The following is a 17,795-nucleotide window of genomic DNA, read 5'->3' as shown; positions in this document are numbered from 1 at the left end:
CCTTATGACTTTTTTGTCTATTGATAAATAAATAATAAATGCGCTTTTAGACGCACAAAGGCACGCAGATTCACATATTTATACTACCTTACAATACATATATAACTTACGCAATATTAAAAGCAATCTGATTTAACGTTTATAATTTTTGTTTTCAGAGTGCTTTTATTTTGGTAACAATTGATTTTTGTGTAATTTACAATATTGAAACCTATCTTACATGCACACATTTCACTTTCTCACTTATTAATGACATCTGGTATATAACGCTTTACAATTTTGTATATGACACTTCAAAACTACGTCATCATGATCAATAAGAGGTCAAACCAGTCTCACATATAGCGAGATAACATTAATAGTATAAAAAGTCAGCAATCTATTAGGTCCGCGTAAATGCCCAGTTTTAATTATTTCCGGTCGAGCTGACGAGCTTCACATTTTCTTCATTAATCATTAAGGATTAATGTGACGTAAACCGTTCGTGCAGTCGAACGAAAATAGAAATCCCATGCATATCGTTCATCGACGACTGCAGCAATTTAGTACAAAACACAGAACGTGTTTGTTAAACAGGAAAGAATATGTAATACGATTGTTTTTGACACACAAAAAATGATAAAGATACATGTATAAATCTAAGAAAAAACAAAACTCATATATTCGCAACTTCTATAAAATAAATAAATTAAAAAAAAAAAAAAATTATAAATATCTATATAAAACGCAAATAAAAACTTGATTTTTTCAATATATTTTAAAAAATTTAGAAAGTTCACAGATAAAAAGACCAATCAATGTTACGTGTTCTCTAGTGTTTAAAAAACTTAAAAATTATCTACGGAATTTACTAAGTCAGTTTAAAAAACACGATTTATACTATGCATCGTTCAAACAATTATGCGATATTCGTAATACTAACACTGTACAGTTAAACTTTTACAGATACTAAAAGTATACAGATACTGTTATTCCGGGATATAATGACTAGAGCCAGACTCCGGCATAACGGAATCGCATATATCTTGAGAATTTCTTAGTTCTGGATAATACTGTTCCATAAAACTGCTCCGTCCCTCATTACCTCCACTAAAACTACAATTTGTTGTTATTTATTGATTTTTCTTTATATTGCATGATATAGAATAACAATTTAGTAATCGCACGTACTTACTTCAATGTTCTTTCTCTGACAGGTGGAGAATGATTTGATGCTGTATTTCTGATAGGCGACAAATCGATTAATTGTTCGATACTACCCATGATAGCGTTAGCACCGGCGCGTTTTCCTGTTCGCCAACGTTGAATCAACCATTTCATCCTTCGTATACTAATTATCGTGAATACGACAATTCTAAAGCGCACTTTTTTACTACGCGACTGCCGCGTGTAAGAACGTTGATCTCGAGTCAATTGTGCGAGCACCCATAGTGTATTCTCTTCACAATACTGATAACTACCGACGATGCACAGTAAATACTTCTTCTGATACGCCAATGCTCTTCTTCTGCTATCCACACGTAAATATTTGCCATAAAAAGTTTGCAACTAGAAAGCAAAATAAAATGTACACCCTTATCACAAAACAGTTAAAAGAATTCATTAAACTACGCAAGAAAAAACTTTAAATCGCATTGAAAAGTTTAGTTATCATAATCATAATATACCCTTTCGAAAGAAACTGTCTGTTGGCTTGAAATTTGTGTAGTCTTTAGTTTCATCAACTGTCCTTCAAGCTGCTTTACACGATGCATCAATAAGTCCCTATCGTGTAGCATTCTACCAAGTTTATCTTCAAGATTATTTTTCTCGACACCGTATTTTTCAATTTTCTCAATTAATTCTTTGTTTTTCTGCATGACACTCGAGATATCTCTAGCACTTAACATTCTCATATCTTCTTCTCCTTTTAATCTTCTTGTCTGCAGATTTTCAATTAACTCTATCATTTTTCTTTCCTTTTCTTTCGAAACTGTCAGTTCTTTATTGAGTTCCGCTACTCTTTCTTTCAAAGATTCTATTGCGCGCGAAAACTTTAGTTCTCGTTCTGAATACTTTTTAAATTCCTGCTTTGTAAGACTGATGTCAGTCTCCAAATCTGTTCTGGTATCTCGGGCAGTGCTAATCTCCTTATGCAGATTTTTGACCTCAACTACTTCAGCGTCTCGTTGCTCTTGTTTCTTATTTTCAGTATCTTTCATCATCTTTATTTGTTTCTGCAGATAATCGAATTCCACCTCACGCGCTTTCAACTCCTCTTCAGTCCTTCGCAGATTCGTCTCTAAGATTTCCTTCATTCCATTGGCTAACTCTAAACTGCTGATCAAACTTTCCCGTTCTTCGTCCGCAATTTCTAATTGTTTCTCGTATTTACTTATCTTGTTCTCTAATCTTTTAATAGTTTCTTTTAATTCTGCAATGTTCTCACGTCCTTCTTCGGTATTTTCACTTAAAATATTGAAAAAAAAAGCAGAAAGAAATTAAAATTCAAAAAATTACTTATTGACATAAATTTCAATTCTTGTAAAATAAGTTATTTCTTTGTAAAATAAGTTTCTTACAATGCAAAAAGATAAACGTTAAATAAGGCAAACGCGCTTACCTCTCTGACTTATCTTGCGCAACAAAGTTCGATAAGTTTTTACTAGCGTTTTCAGCTTGAGCTTCTATCAATTTTCTCATGGATAGTAATTGTGAATCCAGGTTAATATGTTGCTGTCTCATCGACGTCAGATCATTACGAAGCTTTTCCTCGTTTTCGAGAGAATCTTTCAACTTTTTCTGAAGGAATTCGATTAATTCGGTATCCTGACTACGTCCCGCTTCTGTCATCTGACGATGCTGCTCTATCTGCATCCTCAAGTACTTTACCGTGTTTTTTTCTGAGGCGAGTTCGTTGTCGAGCTTGACTATCTTGTTCATGTTCTCTGTCAAATCCGATTTCAGTTGCAAGATACGATTTTCGTACTCAACGATCTTGTTCTTCATGATGTCTCGTTCGATTTCTAGCTCATCCATCAGTCTTCTCAGTACTTCGTTGTCATCACGAATCTCATTTAATCTCATCCGATGCTCTTCTCTTCCTCCCGTGACTTCTCCCGAATCGGTTTTAATAACCTGCATAAGTTGCTTATCTAGTCTAGCGGAAAGATTTAATTCTCGTTGGACCATATCTTCGATATCACTATCATCCTGTGAGCGTTGCGCAGACACATCCTTTAACTCTAATTCTTTCTGCAACCTCTGCACCATTTCCCTTAATTCCTCGTTCAGTTTTCGCTCATCCTTCAATTTTCTTCTTAACTCCACCACATTACCCGATTCCTTCATTTTGTTCTGAATGGTCTCCAATGCTCGATGAAGACTCTTGCTGTCATCGCTCATCTGTCTGATCACTTTGTCTTTCTCCTTTAGGAACTCTTGCAGATGATGAATTTCTTGATCTTTGTTGCTAGAAGATAACGGTGACGAAGCTCCCGATTGAATGTCACTCGTCTGTCTCGCCATCTCTTCTAGTTTACAAATTACTTGATCCCGATTGTTCAGACCGTCTCTTAGTCGCAGGATCTCGTCTTGCATGTCGATGATTTCACGATCCCGCGAGTAAACCTTCGTCTTGAAATCGTATAATTGTTTATTTTCATTTTCTATTTCAATATTGCGAGTCTGCAAAGTCTCTAATGCGATATCTTTCTCCAGTACAAGTTCCTTGAATCTTTGCAGTTCCTGCACGCTCTCGTGTAATAACGAACTCTTCTTCATCTGATCCTTTTCTCTGATTTCTACTTCTCTCTTCAGCTTCGTATTCTCTGAATTCAACTCGGTAATAATCTTCTCGTTCACCTGGATTCTGTCTTTATAATCATCGAGTTCAATTTCTTTTAACTTTAGAATGTTTTCTACTTCCTCCAGATCTTTCTTGATTTTACTCTCTGATACAAGAGCCAGTTCATATTGGCTCTTGTAGAAGTTCTTATCTTGCATTAAGTTTTCAACTGTTTCCTTGAATTCGTCTTGCAAGTTTTGATATTGATTCTGTAAGGAAGTTAACTCCAACTCATACTTGTTCTCAATTTCCTTTAGCTTATCATTAAGCAGTTCTTCAGTTCGATGAGAATCGTCACTGATATTTTCATTATTTTTAGAAGACGACAATTTCGATTCACTACGATGCAAATCTATTTCCGAGTGATGAATACCGTTACTGGGACTGTGCGAATCCAAATCTAATGGTGGGACTTCTGTGTCAATTTTGTTTGCATCGAATAAAGCCGTTTCGACAGTGTTCAGACTGTTCGTATTTAATGTATTTTTTATCGTTGGTAATCTGAAACTGGAGATGTTGTGTGATGTCATCTGCGTTGTGTTAGTTGTACGAATGGCTTCGGGTTCTTCACATTCGGAATGAATAGAGAGAATATCGCTCAACGTACGCGCGCTATTTTTTGCCTCCGTTTGTTTTGTTATTAATTCTCCCAATTGCACGTCGTCTAACACGAGCGATGAATAGGCATTCAACTGACTTTCCTTTTTTGATAGCTGCTCCTTCAGATGGTCAATCTCTTCGTTTTTGTCAGCTAACATGGTATCGATTAGTTGTGGCAATTCCAGTTGAGTATGTTCTTGCATTCCAAGCTTCATTTGCAATACTTTTTTTTCTTCCTGGATGAGCTTCAACTGATCTTTCAGATTTTGCAACGCGCTGTTTTCCAATTCCACAAGATTCTCCATTTCCGTTTCTTTCTCTGCCAACATTTGATTAGCCCTTTCAAGCTGAGTTTTCAATTCCTTTATCTCAATTTCTTTGTTTGTAATGATTTGTTCCAAAGAGTGATATTTTGTAGTTGCTTCATGCAACTGCAACTCCAATCGAGATGTTGCTTGTTTTTGAGCAAACGGAGCGCTTTGCTTGTGTTGTTCCAACCGACCACGCATCGCTTCGATTTGGAACAATTGTTCGGATGCCGTTTGATGTAGAATTTCTTGTTCCGCCAATAATTCCTCATTTTGATTCTTTATTGCTTGCAACTGCATCTCTAGATCTTTGATTCTCTTAAAGGCTACATCTTCCGCTCGTGCATGCTTCAGCATTTTGTCTTTTAACTTGAGCACCTGGTCTAGCGGTAGCATAGGTGGCGAGAACGGATCGTCTGGAGTAAGACACCTTGCTGCGTCGATTTGTTCTCTGATCGAGACGTCTTCACTCGGCTGACTCAAGCTCAGATTCGAAGCGCACATGTGTGCAGATTCTAATTCTCGAATTCTTTTGTCTAAATGATTTTGCATCTCATGAAGTTCTGTCTTCATCTGCTTCAAAACGGACGAATTAACATTGAAGTGTTCCGAACTTAACTTGTGCTTGTTCAGTTCTTCCTAAAACATAAAAAATTATCTTGTAACCAATGTCTATGTATTATTTATTTATAAATTCATTCACCTGACACTTACTTGTAAATGATTAATCTGTTCATTCAGATGTCTACTCTCGCTACCGGACTTGATAGTATCTAGTTCTTGAACTAATTCTTGCTGATTCTTTGTCTGCGCAGTTATCACAGTTTCCAGCTGGCTAATTTGTATTTGCAACGACTCCTCCTTTTCAGTTTTAGCTTGCAACTGTTGTTCTAAATCAGCAATAATATCTCGTAAAAGCCATATTTTATCCACTGCCACCTTTAATTCACTCTCTTTTTCTGATTTCTTTGCTTCTGTATCGGACATTAATGATGACATCTCTCTCATCTGAGACTCGAGAGCCTCCACCTAAATCATAAATTATATATGTATATGTGTAAATTATCAATGCATCGATTTTTCAAGATATCACCTACAATTCCACAGTCAAGCGTGATCCAATATGTGAAGCATCCAGACCATAGTATATATATATATTTCTTTATGATAATTTTACACTAATATACAGTGAGTAAAAAAAAGAAAAAAGAATAATAATTAATTAATGATAACAAGGAGATGAACTACATAATTGTTAAATATATAAAATAAAGTATTCAATAAAATTAATATACAAAGTAAACAAAAAACAAACTTCTATTAACTGAATTAGTCTGAACTTTTTCATTACACTTTTATTCTCTTAAGTGTTTTCACTTGTATTTTTATTCAAAATAAATTTATTTAAATGCAGTGAGTACATTTTGTTTCTCTATTAACCAAATCATGATATGTAAACAAAAAATACGCAATACATTAGATAACAATTTAATAAAAATATTTTTTTACTCACTATACATATATCACAAAAAGAATTGTACAAAAAGTAAAAACAGTCAAATTAAATATACAATCTCACTCACAGCTGCAATGGTGTCAGTTGTTTGAAGCTCACGGATGTCTGTTGTTTCAGGCTCAGACTGCTTTGTGCGCAAGCAGAAAACCCAAACCAGAGTGCAGAAAAATGTGTTATTACTATTAGTAGTGGTGAGTGACACTAATTGATGCCAATATATTATATAAAGTGTGAAATATAAAATAATATTACTTTTAGTTTTACAATTTATATTCGAGTTTTATCATTATGTTTTCGGAATAAATTAATTGGAAATTGAGATTCCTCTCTTTGCTGATCAAAATAAAAACACCTAGTAATGTATGTAATATTTTAAAATGTTTTACACAAGCAAATGATCCTTTTTCTCGATAGTTTTTAAACCCAAGATTAAAAGATTTATTACATGAGCCATACAAATCTGTAGTTAAATATTATAGATGGCAATTATTATGCCATTTCACTGAAATCTCCCGGTTAGTGTAGTAACTGCTGTACTAAAACATACTGCTCTAGACAACATATTCTAAAGTTAGTTAGCGAGTGATAACAAGAAGCATATCATTGTGTTCGTATTTAACAAAAAGTTCGTCACATTTATAAAACAACAAAAAAATTATTTCAATAAAATATTGATAGTATTTTCAATAAAATGTTACCTCTGAACTAATACGCATGTCTCTTTCTTTCTCGCGCTCGCGTTCCTTCAGTTGCCCTTGCAAAAAGCGAATTTGTTTAGCGGCTTCATCTCGTTCCATTTCGCGTTCACTCGCTTGTTCATCCAGGAATCGACGAGTCGCTCGCAACTGCTTGTCCGCTGCTTCGATCTAAACAAATTTAACACACTAGTTAGAAATATAGTTAAATAAAACTAAAAAAATAAAATTTTAAACTCTGTTAAATTTATAGTATTATTTAAACTATATGACTTACAAGTGCAAACAAATAAATGTTATATATATATATATATATATATATATATATATATAATACAATGAGTATGCAGATACAATACTCTATGATATATTTATATACTAAGTATACTTTATTATACATACTTTAATTAGTATTTTTGTTTAATTAAAGAACACACTTTAACATCTGAACTGACAACAAGTTTTTGCAAAATGAAAAAGAAAAACAATTAATATACTGTTCCAAAACTTTAGATATTTAAAAAAACTTCTAAACGCTTCTCAAAACTACAGTGTTATTCAATATGAAAGAATGTTAATAGAATTAGAGAGGAGATAAAATATCCAAAATTCTTTTGAGGAAATGCATATAAACTGACGACAATTTAACAGAAAAAATAGAAAAATAGTAGAATCCCAATAAATTCCGATAAAACATATCATGCAAGGCAACAATTTAATTTCAACATCATGCACACAGCAAACTATCAAATGTAATAATAAATAGACGCGCGCGCATACACATATGTATTATATAAATAGAAAAATATTTCAATTAAAGATTTGTTCGCATTTCTACTGGCGATGAAATGTTACGTTTATTAATATAAGCAATTTAACTTACGGACAGCGTTTTATACACAATATTAGTAACTCTTTAATTTACCTTTTTGCAGCAAACCCTGTGAATGTATGGGGTAGGAGTAGGTTCTAAAGATACCTGCTGGCAAGACAACAGAACGCCAATCAATCTCTTAAATCTGCATCGCAGAGCTATGCACTTTTGTTTTGGATTCTTTTTATTGAAGAATTAAAATCGAATTATAGTTTTCATTAATAAAAAGTATTTTTAAGAGTTTAGGATCTTAAGTTTCAAACTAACAACGCGAAATTTAAACGGTCATGAGAGCCAAGTATTTTTTAATATGTCATTGCTGTGTATATGTACTGCTCTCTAACTTATTCTTTCTTATCTAACTGAAAATTATATTTATACAATTATAATATTGATTATTAAAGGAAATATTTTGTACAAAAAGTGCAAAGAAAAATAAATACTAACTATATAACGTTTATTTGCAAATAATTATTAAATCTTTAACTTTTAAAGAGAAGAATACAACTATAGAAAAGTAAACCCAACTTTCAAACGCCAAGATTTCTATGCGTAAAGATTTACAATTTTGCAGATCTACAAGAATATAAAAAAAGAATATAGAAAATATTTAACGATCTACCTAAGAAACAGAAAATCTAGGATTCCAGAAGAATAAAAACTCTAATTATTCGGGTTTCTTGTGACACTCTACATATAGTGTACATACCGAAGCGTGATTTTTTTATATAATCTTATAATATACTTAAAAAAATAAAAACTTTATAATAAAAACATCAACTATTTCATAATTGCATAGTGTAAATAACGTGCAATATAAATGACAAAATGTTTGTGTTAACAACTTTTGCTATACAATTAAAAAAAAACACATACGTTATATAATAATATAAATGCCGAAGCTCATCAAAATACAGAAATATAGACTGAATAAACTATAAAAACAAGTTTGTTCTCAACGAAACACCGTATACACCGCAATATTCATCACTGTGCTGGCATACCATATATAATAGAATAATTAGAGATCATGCAATTGATACATTTCAAGCAAAATTGACATATGAGTTTACCTGTTGTTGTAAATCTTCTCTTTCTCTTTTAGCGTCATCTACAAGCTTATCATTCTGCCTGCATAGTTCTTCAATTAATTGCAGTAAATAAGACGTATCGCCACCGCCGTTTGATAATACGTGTCTAGCTGCAAGTTACATAAGAATAATCCAAGTATAAAAATTATTACAGAAATTACATATATTTTTCTATATGTATGTATGTATGTATATGTATATATATATATATCTGTGTGTGTGTATTTATATAATACAATTAGATAAATATTTACCTTTTTCTTGTAATTGCGACAAGTCTTGTAATGCAACGTCGCCTCTAGAAAGGTCACTTTCGCCATATCCTTCAGTAATAATTTCTTTTTTGTTTTCTGCATCAATCAATTTTTGCTGCAGTTCTAAAATATGCAATTTTAGCTGTTCTGTCTTTTCTTGATAGCCTATTATCAATGCTTCAGCGTGGCTTAATTTCAAAGAAAGCTCTTCATTACTTTTTTCATCTAAAAAAGATTCCTTTGATGGCGATGCAGTTTTTTTTTCGCCGTCTGTTAACGAAAGATTAAGAATTCGCATGTTATCTGTCTTTAAGCGTCTCAAACAAGTCTTCAGCTCTTTTTTCAGTATCTCATCTACATCTTCATCTATTAAGCTTTGCAGCGTTCTGTCGTCGCTGTTAACAATGGAAGTTATTTTGCTAGATTGTGGTACAAAATGGACTCGTTTGATCAGTTGCTTTGTTTGATCGGAAAAATCCTTTTGTGGTACTTCAGATACAATGGCATTATCAGTTTTGTTTAAATCTCCTTCACAGCAAACGGATTCTGTTAGTTGTTTTTTCAAAACTTCATTGATCAGTGTGTTGTTAACTTCTTCTTCGCAGTCCGAAAAGTAGTTAAGTAATTCTCCAAGAAAATTCTTGAGTTTTATGCATAATTTGTACAAATTATCTCTAATAAAAATAAAATATATAATAAATATATATTGGCAAACCACATAGATTTAAATTAGTATTAATTTGAAAAACTACAGTGGATGTTTAGTTTGCATCTCGTATAAAAAAATCTCTCCTTTGAGCCTTAAATTTAATTTAAAAAAGGAAAAAAACCTGTTGCGAAAAAAACATCTTGACTAGAAAAGTCAAGCCCGAATTTCCCGCATTCGATGCAGTCGCTTAATAGTTGGCTGCCAAAGAACTTAATGATATTTCTCGCAATGTTCAATATAAAATATTTACGAAATAACGCTTTTTTCAAAAAGCGTGAATTTAAACAAATAATCGAAATACAGCTCTGATAGTTTTTGATGATTTCAACTGTTAAATGTTTTCTTATTTCTCTTAATTAAAAATTCATCAGAACCTTATTTCGATCATTTTTTTGTTTTTAAAGTTATATAGCCTAGTAAACTATAATGTTTAATAATAAATTACCTTTCAACTACGATGCTTTTGTCTGAAGATCTGACATAGTTAGTTTCCTGTTTATTATCTACATTCTCAATATTTGTTTTAAGATTGTTGATTTCTTTTTTATGTTGTTCAAATATTTGCGCTACAACACTATTATGTTCATCTTTCAGACGAGCTAATTCAGCGCAATGCATTTTTTTTAATTCTTGGATTTCTTGCTTAGCGTTGCTTGTAAATTTATCTCGTAATTCCAACAACTCGAGTGGCCAATTTTCTTCTTTGTCTGACTCTAATAATGCCTGCGAATCAGAGAACACTCAATAATCATCTAACAAGTTATTGAATATATTGAGAGAAATTATATGAATCAAATGTGATAATATACATATAACATAAAGAATATTTCTGTCTTGAAAATATACATATAACAAACAAAGAGCATACGTTTTTTTCTTTAAGAATGTAATTGCGAGACATGTGTAATTTTATCTCATTTATATTTCATTCTTAAAATCAGCTTGATTGCATATAATGCAAATCTACCTGAAATTGCTCTTGAAGTGCGTTGACAATATCTTGTTTAGCTAGCGCAATCTGTTCTTCGAGTTGATGATTATACGCATCACGCAAACTCGACAATTCACCATTCTCCAATGCTTCCCATTCTGTTTGACAATGCTACATGCAAAACATGAAGTCACACGACAATATGTTAGTCACAAGAAAATTTGCATATTAATAGACAATTATTTTTTATAAGACTATGAAATACAAATTTATTTTTTAGTTACTACAATCTCATACAAAAAATGTACCTATTAAAATGAAACAAAAAAGATCAGAGAGACAAAAGAATGACAAATAATCCGTATACTGCATTATCATGCATCATCTATTTTAATACTCTCTCTCTGAAAATTCATACAAAACAAAATCTACTACAAATTGTTTTGCAAAAAATAACTTTAAAAAAGCAATATAAGCGGCATATTTATATAAATTCCTTAAAACTTGAACAATTTAAGCAATACTAACAATAAAGAGAAATTCGTGAGGGTAAATCCACAATATAGAGACTAAATTTAACGAAAACATTTACAAACCAAGCCAAGATGTGTTAAGTCAAATAAATAACATTCTTGCAATTTAAATGTGATTTAGCTTTATTTTGAAATAATTTAAATTTTTCAAATAAAGAAGCATTCTATCTTTCTCTAATAGCTATTAAAAGACAGAAATCTCACTCTCATCAGCACAGTTAATAAAGCAATATCATGATAAGGCGAATGGTTTGTCTTACCTGATGAACGGTAGAAACAGCTAATGAGCGTTCTAGTTTTGCTTCCATATCGCGAATTTGACACTCGTAAAATTCTTTTTGCTTTTTGATTGCTTTTTCATGATCAGCTTTTATATTTTGTATTTCTTTGATTTTGTGTTCCAATTCCTGTCGCAACACTTCGATACTACTTTCGAATTCTGATTCGAGATGTGCTTGATTTTCAACATCTAAAATTTTTAGAGATTCTTCGATCGCACCAGGCGTTGCTGCTCGTGAGTTGGATACGTTTAAGCAATCACCAGCACCACCAAAATAAAGATCATCAGTCAACTCTTCAGTTTCACTGTCATTATCGGAAATACGTTTCGATTGTTGGCTAAAAATTTCCTCTGAATATTGTTTTTCCATTTGCAAGCACTTCCTCTCAAAGTATGTTCTCAGTTCTTCCATTTCTTTAGCATGATGTGTCTCGAGCTCAGTTCTTAGATCGTTCAAGTTTGCATCGCCATCCTAGAATATAAAAAATTATATAAATTTACAAAAAGACAAAGTGTAATCGCAAAAAATGTTATTAGACCTTAAAAAGTAATATAACACAAAAATTCTGAGAAAAATATTAAACAAAAATTAAAAAAATAATTTACCTTGATATTTTGTAGCAATATATGAAGTCTTTTGATTTCTTTAGCAGAGTCTGCTTTAACGGATTCTAGTTCTTCTTTATATCGACTCACTATGTTCTCAATTCTCTGACTCAATAGTTCTTTTTCCATTCGTAAGCTGTTCGAAGATCTTAGTAAGTCTTTGGTCTCCTGTTGTTGTTGTTGTGAAATAACTATTCCTGCTAAAAGTTGCGCTTTTTCTGTTGCCACTTTCTCGCACAATGTATAATAGCGATGTAACTTGAACTTGACCTCATCTAAGCTCGACTCGCCTTCCATAATTTGCTGTAACTCTTTGTACAAGTTTTCGCTGTCATTCTTCACATAACTGTTATTCGACTGCGCAGCTTTCTTCTTATACATTGAATTTTGATCAGATGCACTGTCATCCCAACTTTCGTTTGTTTTAAGTTTTGACGAAGTTGTACTATTCAGAGACACATTAATTTTACTGCTTTCGCTCATCGCTATACTTTGATTCAATTTTTCTTCAAATTCAGCGCATTGAGCCCACGCCTGAGCCAAACCATCTTTTAATTGTTCACATTGTGCTTCTAGTTTCTTCGTCTTTTCCGTCATTTCAACCAAGTCTTTTTTACAACTCGCGTTCTCCGTTTCTTTCTGTTCAACTAACAGCTTCAGACTTTCGATTTCTTTCTGTTGTTCTTTTAGTTTTTGCACTGAATCGCTCTCAATGTGCATTGAGAGGCTCTCTGAATGTCCTTGAATGGAAGCATTGACCGAAGCAGCCTCCTGTTGCAATTTGTCGCACATATTCTTCATGTCTTTTAATTGTTTCTCATAAGCTTCCTTGGCAAAGTCAGCCTGTTCTAGTTCGGCTTTTGCTTTGAACAAATCATCTTCAAGTACGTGAATTTTCTCAACCAACAACTTTTCCATCTCTGTTTTTTCCTCAAGTCTTTGCTTTATTAATTGTTTCTTCACATCTTCCTCATCGAATGTTTTGTACATAGTGTCACCCAGCTCACTAACCGTGCTGACACTCGTAGCGTCAAACCGCGTCAAAGATCTCTCTAGTTCGACCACTCTACCACTTAGAGTCCTTTCGTGCATTTGACTATTTTCGATTATCGACTGCGCAGTGGAATATCTGCACGACAAATCGTCAAGTTTAAATTTCAAAACATCGTTCTCCTGCTTCAACACAGCAGCGTTTGATAGAGCTTGTTCCAGTGAACGCTCGATGCTCTCTTTAGATTCCAAGATACTCATCGTTGTGATATGCTTCGACGTAATGTCTTCTAATTGAATTTTATGCAATCTGATTTGCTCGTTCAATAATTCTTTTTCTTTTTGAAACTGTAAACTTTGCATGCGTTGCTCGTTTTCTGCTTCAAATCTCACTTCGTCGAGTTTTGATTTGTACAATTGAACTTCAGATTGAGCAATCTTTTGCGCTTCGGCGTGATTCATTAATTCAAGTTTCAATGCCTCGACTGTTTTCTTATAGTGAGCCAATTGCGTTTGAAAGACAGACAATTCTTTGGCATGCTTGCTTTCCAAGTCTGGCAATTCCTTGTTCAAACGATCGGCTAACATTTTATTTTCGTCCTTCAGTGCTTTTATACATTCTTCATACTTGGCTTTTGTATTCGCGATTTCAGTTTCGTTTTTTAAAGCTAAATCCTGTAATCATATATCATAAAAGTGTAATATCAGTGCAGAGAACTTTTAGTGAAACGATCATTCTAATGATTCGAAAATGCACAACTAAGACAAAAAATAGATATTGTTTATGCTTCATTTCTTTATTCTTTATTTTATTTTTTTTAAATTAGATATTAATGTTTCATGTTTGTTTTTGTTTTTTTAATATTAAATATAAAATAGAATAGTAATTTTTATGTATCATTCTTCTATTCTCTATTTTCTTACATTATTTTTTACTAGAATATTTTAGTATATTCTAGTATAGAAGTTTCTGAATTACAAGAAAACAACTCTACACACATGTACGTTCACACATGTTAAAATTTTTATATTTTTTTTGAAAAAATATAGAGTAGATTTTACTTTGCGATCGCAACGATCCCGATCGCATCTATACGTAGAGAAAATGATAAAAAATTTATATTCTAATAAAAAGCCTTACCTTTAACTCTTGCTGATGACGTATCGCATTCGCATTCGTTACAGTGGTGAATTTGTTTAAAATATGTTCCATGTCCTGTTTGATTTTATCAACACGTGCTTCATATTGCTTCTGTTGCTTCAAAGTTTCATCAATGTTTAAATTCTTCTCGGCAGCTCCATAACGGATCTGCTCATTAAGATTATTTATCTGCATTTTGTAATCATTGATTTCTGCATTTCGTGTTTCTCTTTCCATCTCCAGTGTTTGTACATGCTTACGAATATCTGTCAAGTGTGCATTTAAACGATGGATCACTGCCTCTTGGTCACTCATTGTCGTTTCCAAAATTTCAATCTAAAATATTCAGAGAATTATTTATGTAAGATTAAAGCGATTTTTGACGTTTATCTTCATTTCTAACTGGGACTTTTTAGCGTACTGATTCTGTGATTTGCTCTCACTATTTCCTATTCTTCCCTTTCTTTTAATATTTCACTTATTTCACTATATTTGATAATTTTTTTATATTTACATTTTTTAATTAATTAAAGCCTAGTACATATCGTCTGTCATCTTATAATAGTTAAATTTATTCATTTTATCCACATATATAGCACAGTTACACATATGTAGCAAGGTTACAATATATAACAATTGCGAAATGTTGTATGAAGTATGCTACTTGCCTTTTGCTGCAAGTTCATATTATCTACCACAGGATTGGTCAACTTTTCAATATTCAAAGCATTAAGTTGTGCTGTGACAGCATCTCTGGCAGATAATGCTTGTTCTAAAGATGTTGTCAAGTGCTCTATTAGAGTGTCACGTTGATTTACTGCTTTTTCAAATTCTTGCAGCTGTTTCATATTTGTAAAAACATGATGTATTATTCTAAATTTATATAGAGATTATGTTTGCAGTGTTTGTTATATATACACACATATATATTTATATTATTAAAATAATAATTTTACGCTATATTATATTAATAAAAAGTAATAAAATTAAGTTGTATATACTATAAGGTAATTTTTAGATGTCACATACTTTTGTATGATATAAGAATGTAATCTCTTTTCCATCTTTTGTACTGCTACTCTGACTATGTGATGAGTTTGGAGATGATGTCTCAGCTCGCAAATGATCTATTTCTGCATTTAAAGCTCCAACTACAGCTTCTTTTCCCTGCAGTAATTCTTCTAATTCTGCAACTCGACCTGCTAATCCTTCCAAATCTCCTTCACTTATACTAACACTGCTGTGTGTTACATCTCTTGAAAATATACTTTCATTTGTCTAATATAAAAAATAAATAAAAGAGTAAAACTATTATTAATTCAAATATGTGATAAAGTAATTATAAATATTCTAACAAAGAATATTTATCTTATTCTTACACCAGATTCTGTATGCAATATAGATTTTTCATTACTAAACGATTCGTTGTCAGACTGTGGTTCCATATGTTCGCTTGTGGCTTTGGTTTTGCTTTTATTGAACCGACTTGCCTTATATTGCTCCAACTGCAAAAAAATTAAAATTTTCATTATTATACTTTATTGATTTATTAAAACAAACATTTGTCAATTTAAAAGAAATTTTACAATGTTTTCTCAAATTAAGATTATAGTAAAAATCTTAAGATAGTAAATTAAATAGTGTGTTAAGACTAAAGAGAACAATACTCTATTATCAAATGTATGGCTAAAAAAATTATAAATACTCAAGGGCATTAAATACAAAGATGTTTTAATCTTTTAATTTTTATAATCATTAGCATATTAATAAAAACTATGGGCAATGAAATAGCATAACCAGGAATACAATGTATAGCAACATGGTCATTTTTAACTGGTCAATCACAAAGGATATTAATTAGTGATTCTCTTCCTAATCTATGTATCTAGTCCTTGTTTTATTTGCTTATGTTTTTTTTTTTTTGTAACAAATATATTGAAAAGAATCAAATTTTTTCAACATATTTTTTGCTAATCTTCCATCTACTGCCTCTTATTAATATATATACATATTTTTTTTACTAGTATATTTGTAATAGTTCAAAGCAAACATTTATTATCTATTATAAGACTATTGACTCTAACCCTTAGAAAACTGGCAACCAATATATTAGTTCTGAATCTGCATAATAACTTTATGTAAGATGTTTATTATACGTACAAGTTATATTTACATATTTATAAGTTTTAAACATCAAATATATAAGATTTCAAATGTATAAGATGTTTTGAGGAAAACATACCAGCCCTCTGGTGAATCAATACCTGCTGTATATATAAATATATGTTGTGTTTTTTATTCTGTTGCCTCATTGTTTTTTCAAATGTGTATGTTAAAATGACTCAAAAATTAAAAAATCAAGAAATATTCTAGGATTTCATGTATCATTGATTATATATTATTTCTTTATTTTATCAGTAGCTTACTTCTTTAGTCTTATTATACTATAAGAAATGTAGAGAGAACAATATTAATAATAGAAAATAAAAAAAGTGATTTTCAAATATGTTACAAGGATACAAAATAGAAATGATTATCATAAGTAGAAAAAAGGAAATACTTACTATCTCTCTACCAGCTTGCAGCGAACGTTTTCTACGCTCGTCTTCGTCCTGTGACGTGCTCATTCTGATAAATCTTGATGATCAATGTATATAAAGGACGCAAAGCTAAATACATATATGTTTAACCACTCGCTCAGTCTGTAATTCATTACATTTCAAAGGTAATATTACACTCTGTTATACTACATCAGCTGTTGCAGCTATTGATTATCATGCGACTCTTATTTATATTGGTTCGTTGCAAATATTAATTAATTTATTTAATAAAACTACAAACACGAAAAGTGGTTGGAGTTAACACGTAAAACGTTCAATGAAAACGGTTGGTCTAAAACGGTCGCGCGTCAGTCGTGCCAACAGAGCGAAAAAAAATTTAGAAATTTAATTGAAAAGCTCATTATCGAGTCGGTAATAATCATTACAACTTTTACAACAGTCGATGATATTATCTCAAGCTGTTAGGTTAGGTTTTTGAAACTACCCATGCAAAACCCATGACGTATAGACGACATACATCTAATGGACGTGCATAACTCAAAGTGACGTCTAATGAACCAGAGAGAAGAATGAGAGCGACCACGGCCATAAGAGAATGTGTAATCACTTTTCGTGGACATGGTTCCATTCCGTGCTGTGAGGAACACCGACGTGGTGAGGATACGCACACAAGCGAGAACCGCCGTCCGTGTGGGCTCGTGAAAAAGTGCAGACCATATTATGTGATGTATGACGACGCGGTTCTCGCTTGTGTGCGTATTCTTACCACGTCGGTGTTCCTCACACCACGGAATGGAACCATGTCCACGAAAAGTGATTACACATTCTCTTATGGCCGTGGTCGCTCTCATTCTTCTCTCTGAATGAACGGTCTGGAATA

General features: G+C 32.1%; 1 protein-coding gene across 8 annotated transcripts; it reads right to left on the bottom strand.

The window, feature by feature from the left end:
* Positions 1-706: 706 nt before the first annotated feature.
* On the bottom strand, positions 707-17,232 carry LOC109854955 (A-kinase anchor protein 9-like). Of its 8 annotated transcripts, none has more exons than XM_020428612.1 (19): positions 16,919-17,232; positions 15,734-15,859; positions 15,384-15,632; positions 15,023-15,193; positions 14,355-14,690; positions 12,224-13,888; positions 11,598-12,089; positions 10,841-10,975; positions 10,319-10,596; positions 9,165-9,838; positions 8,893-9,020; positions 7,871-7,927; positions 6,949-7,116; positions 6,318-6,377; positions 5,449-5,763; positions 2,603-5,373; positions 1,668-2,448; positions 1,175-1,548; positions 707-1,095 (listed from the first exon to the last, which is right to left on the bottom strand). In XM_020428612.1, the coding sequence occupies exons 1-19, from the start codon at positions 16,979-16,981 to the stop codon at positions 969-971; spliced, it is 8,970 nt and encodes a 2,989-aa protein (XP_020284201.1). In that variant the 5' UTR covers positions 16,982-17,232; the 3' UTR covers positions 707-968. The 8 variants fall into 8 exon arrangements, with proteins under 8 accessions (XP_020284201.1, XP_020284219.1, XP_020284211.1 ...); XM_020428630.1 differs by having other exon boundaries at positions 6,318-6,374; XM_020428622.1 differs by having other exon boundaries at positions 7,871-7,924.
* Between the last annotated feature and the right edge of the window lie 563 nt (positions 17,233-17,795).

The sequence above is a fragment of the Pseudomyrmex gracilis genome, unplaced genomic scaffold, assembly GCF_002006095.1.
Source record: "Pseudomyrmex gracilis isolate BER0280 unplaced genomic scaffold, ASM200609v1 scaffold_3, whole genome shotgun sequence".
Taxonomy (NCBI): domain Eukaryota; kingdom Metazoa; phylum Arthropoda; class Insecta; order Hymenoptera; family Formicidae; genus Pseudomyrmex; species Pseudomyrmex gracilis.
This window is presented reverse-complemented; position numbering and strand designations above follow the sequence as displayed.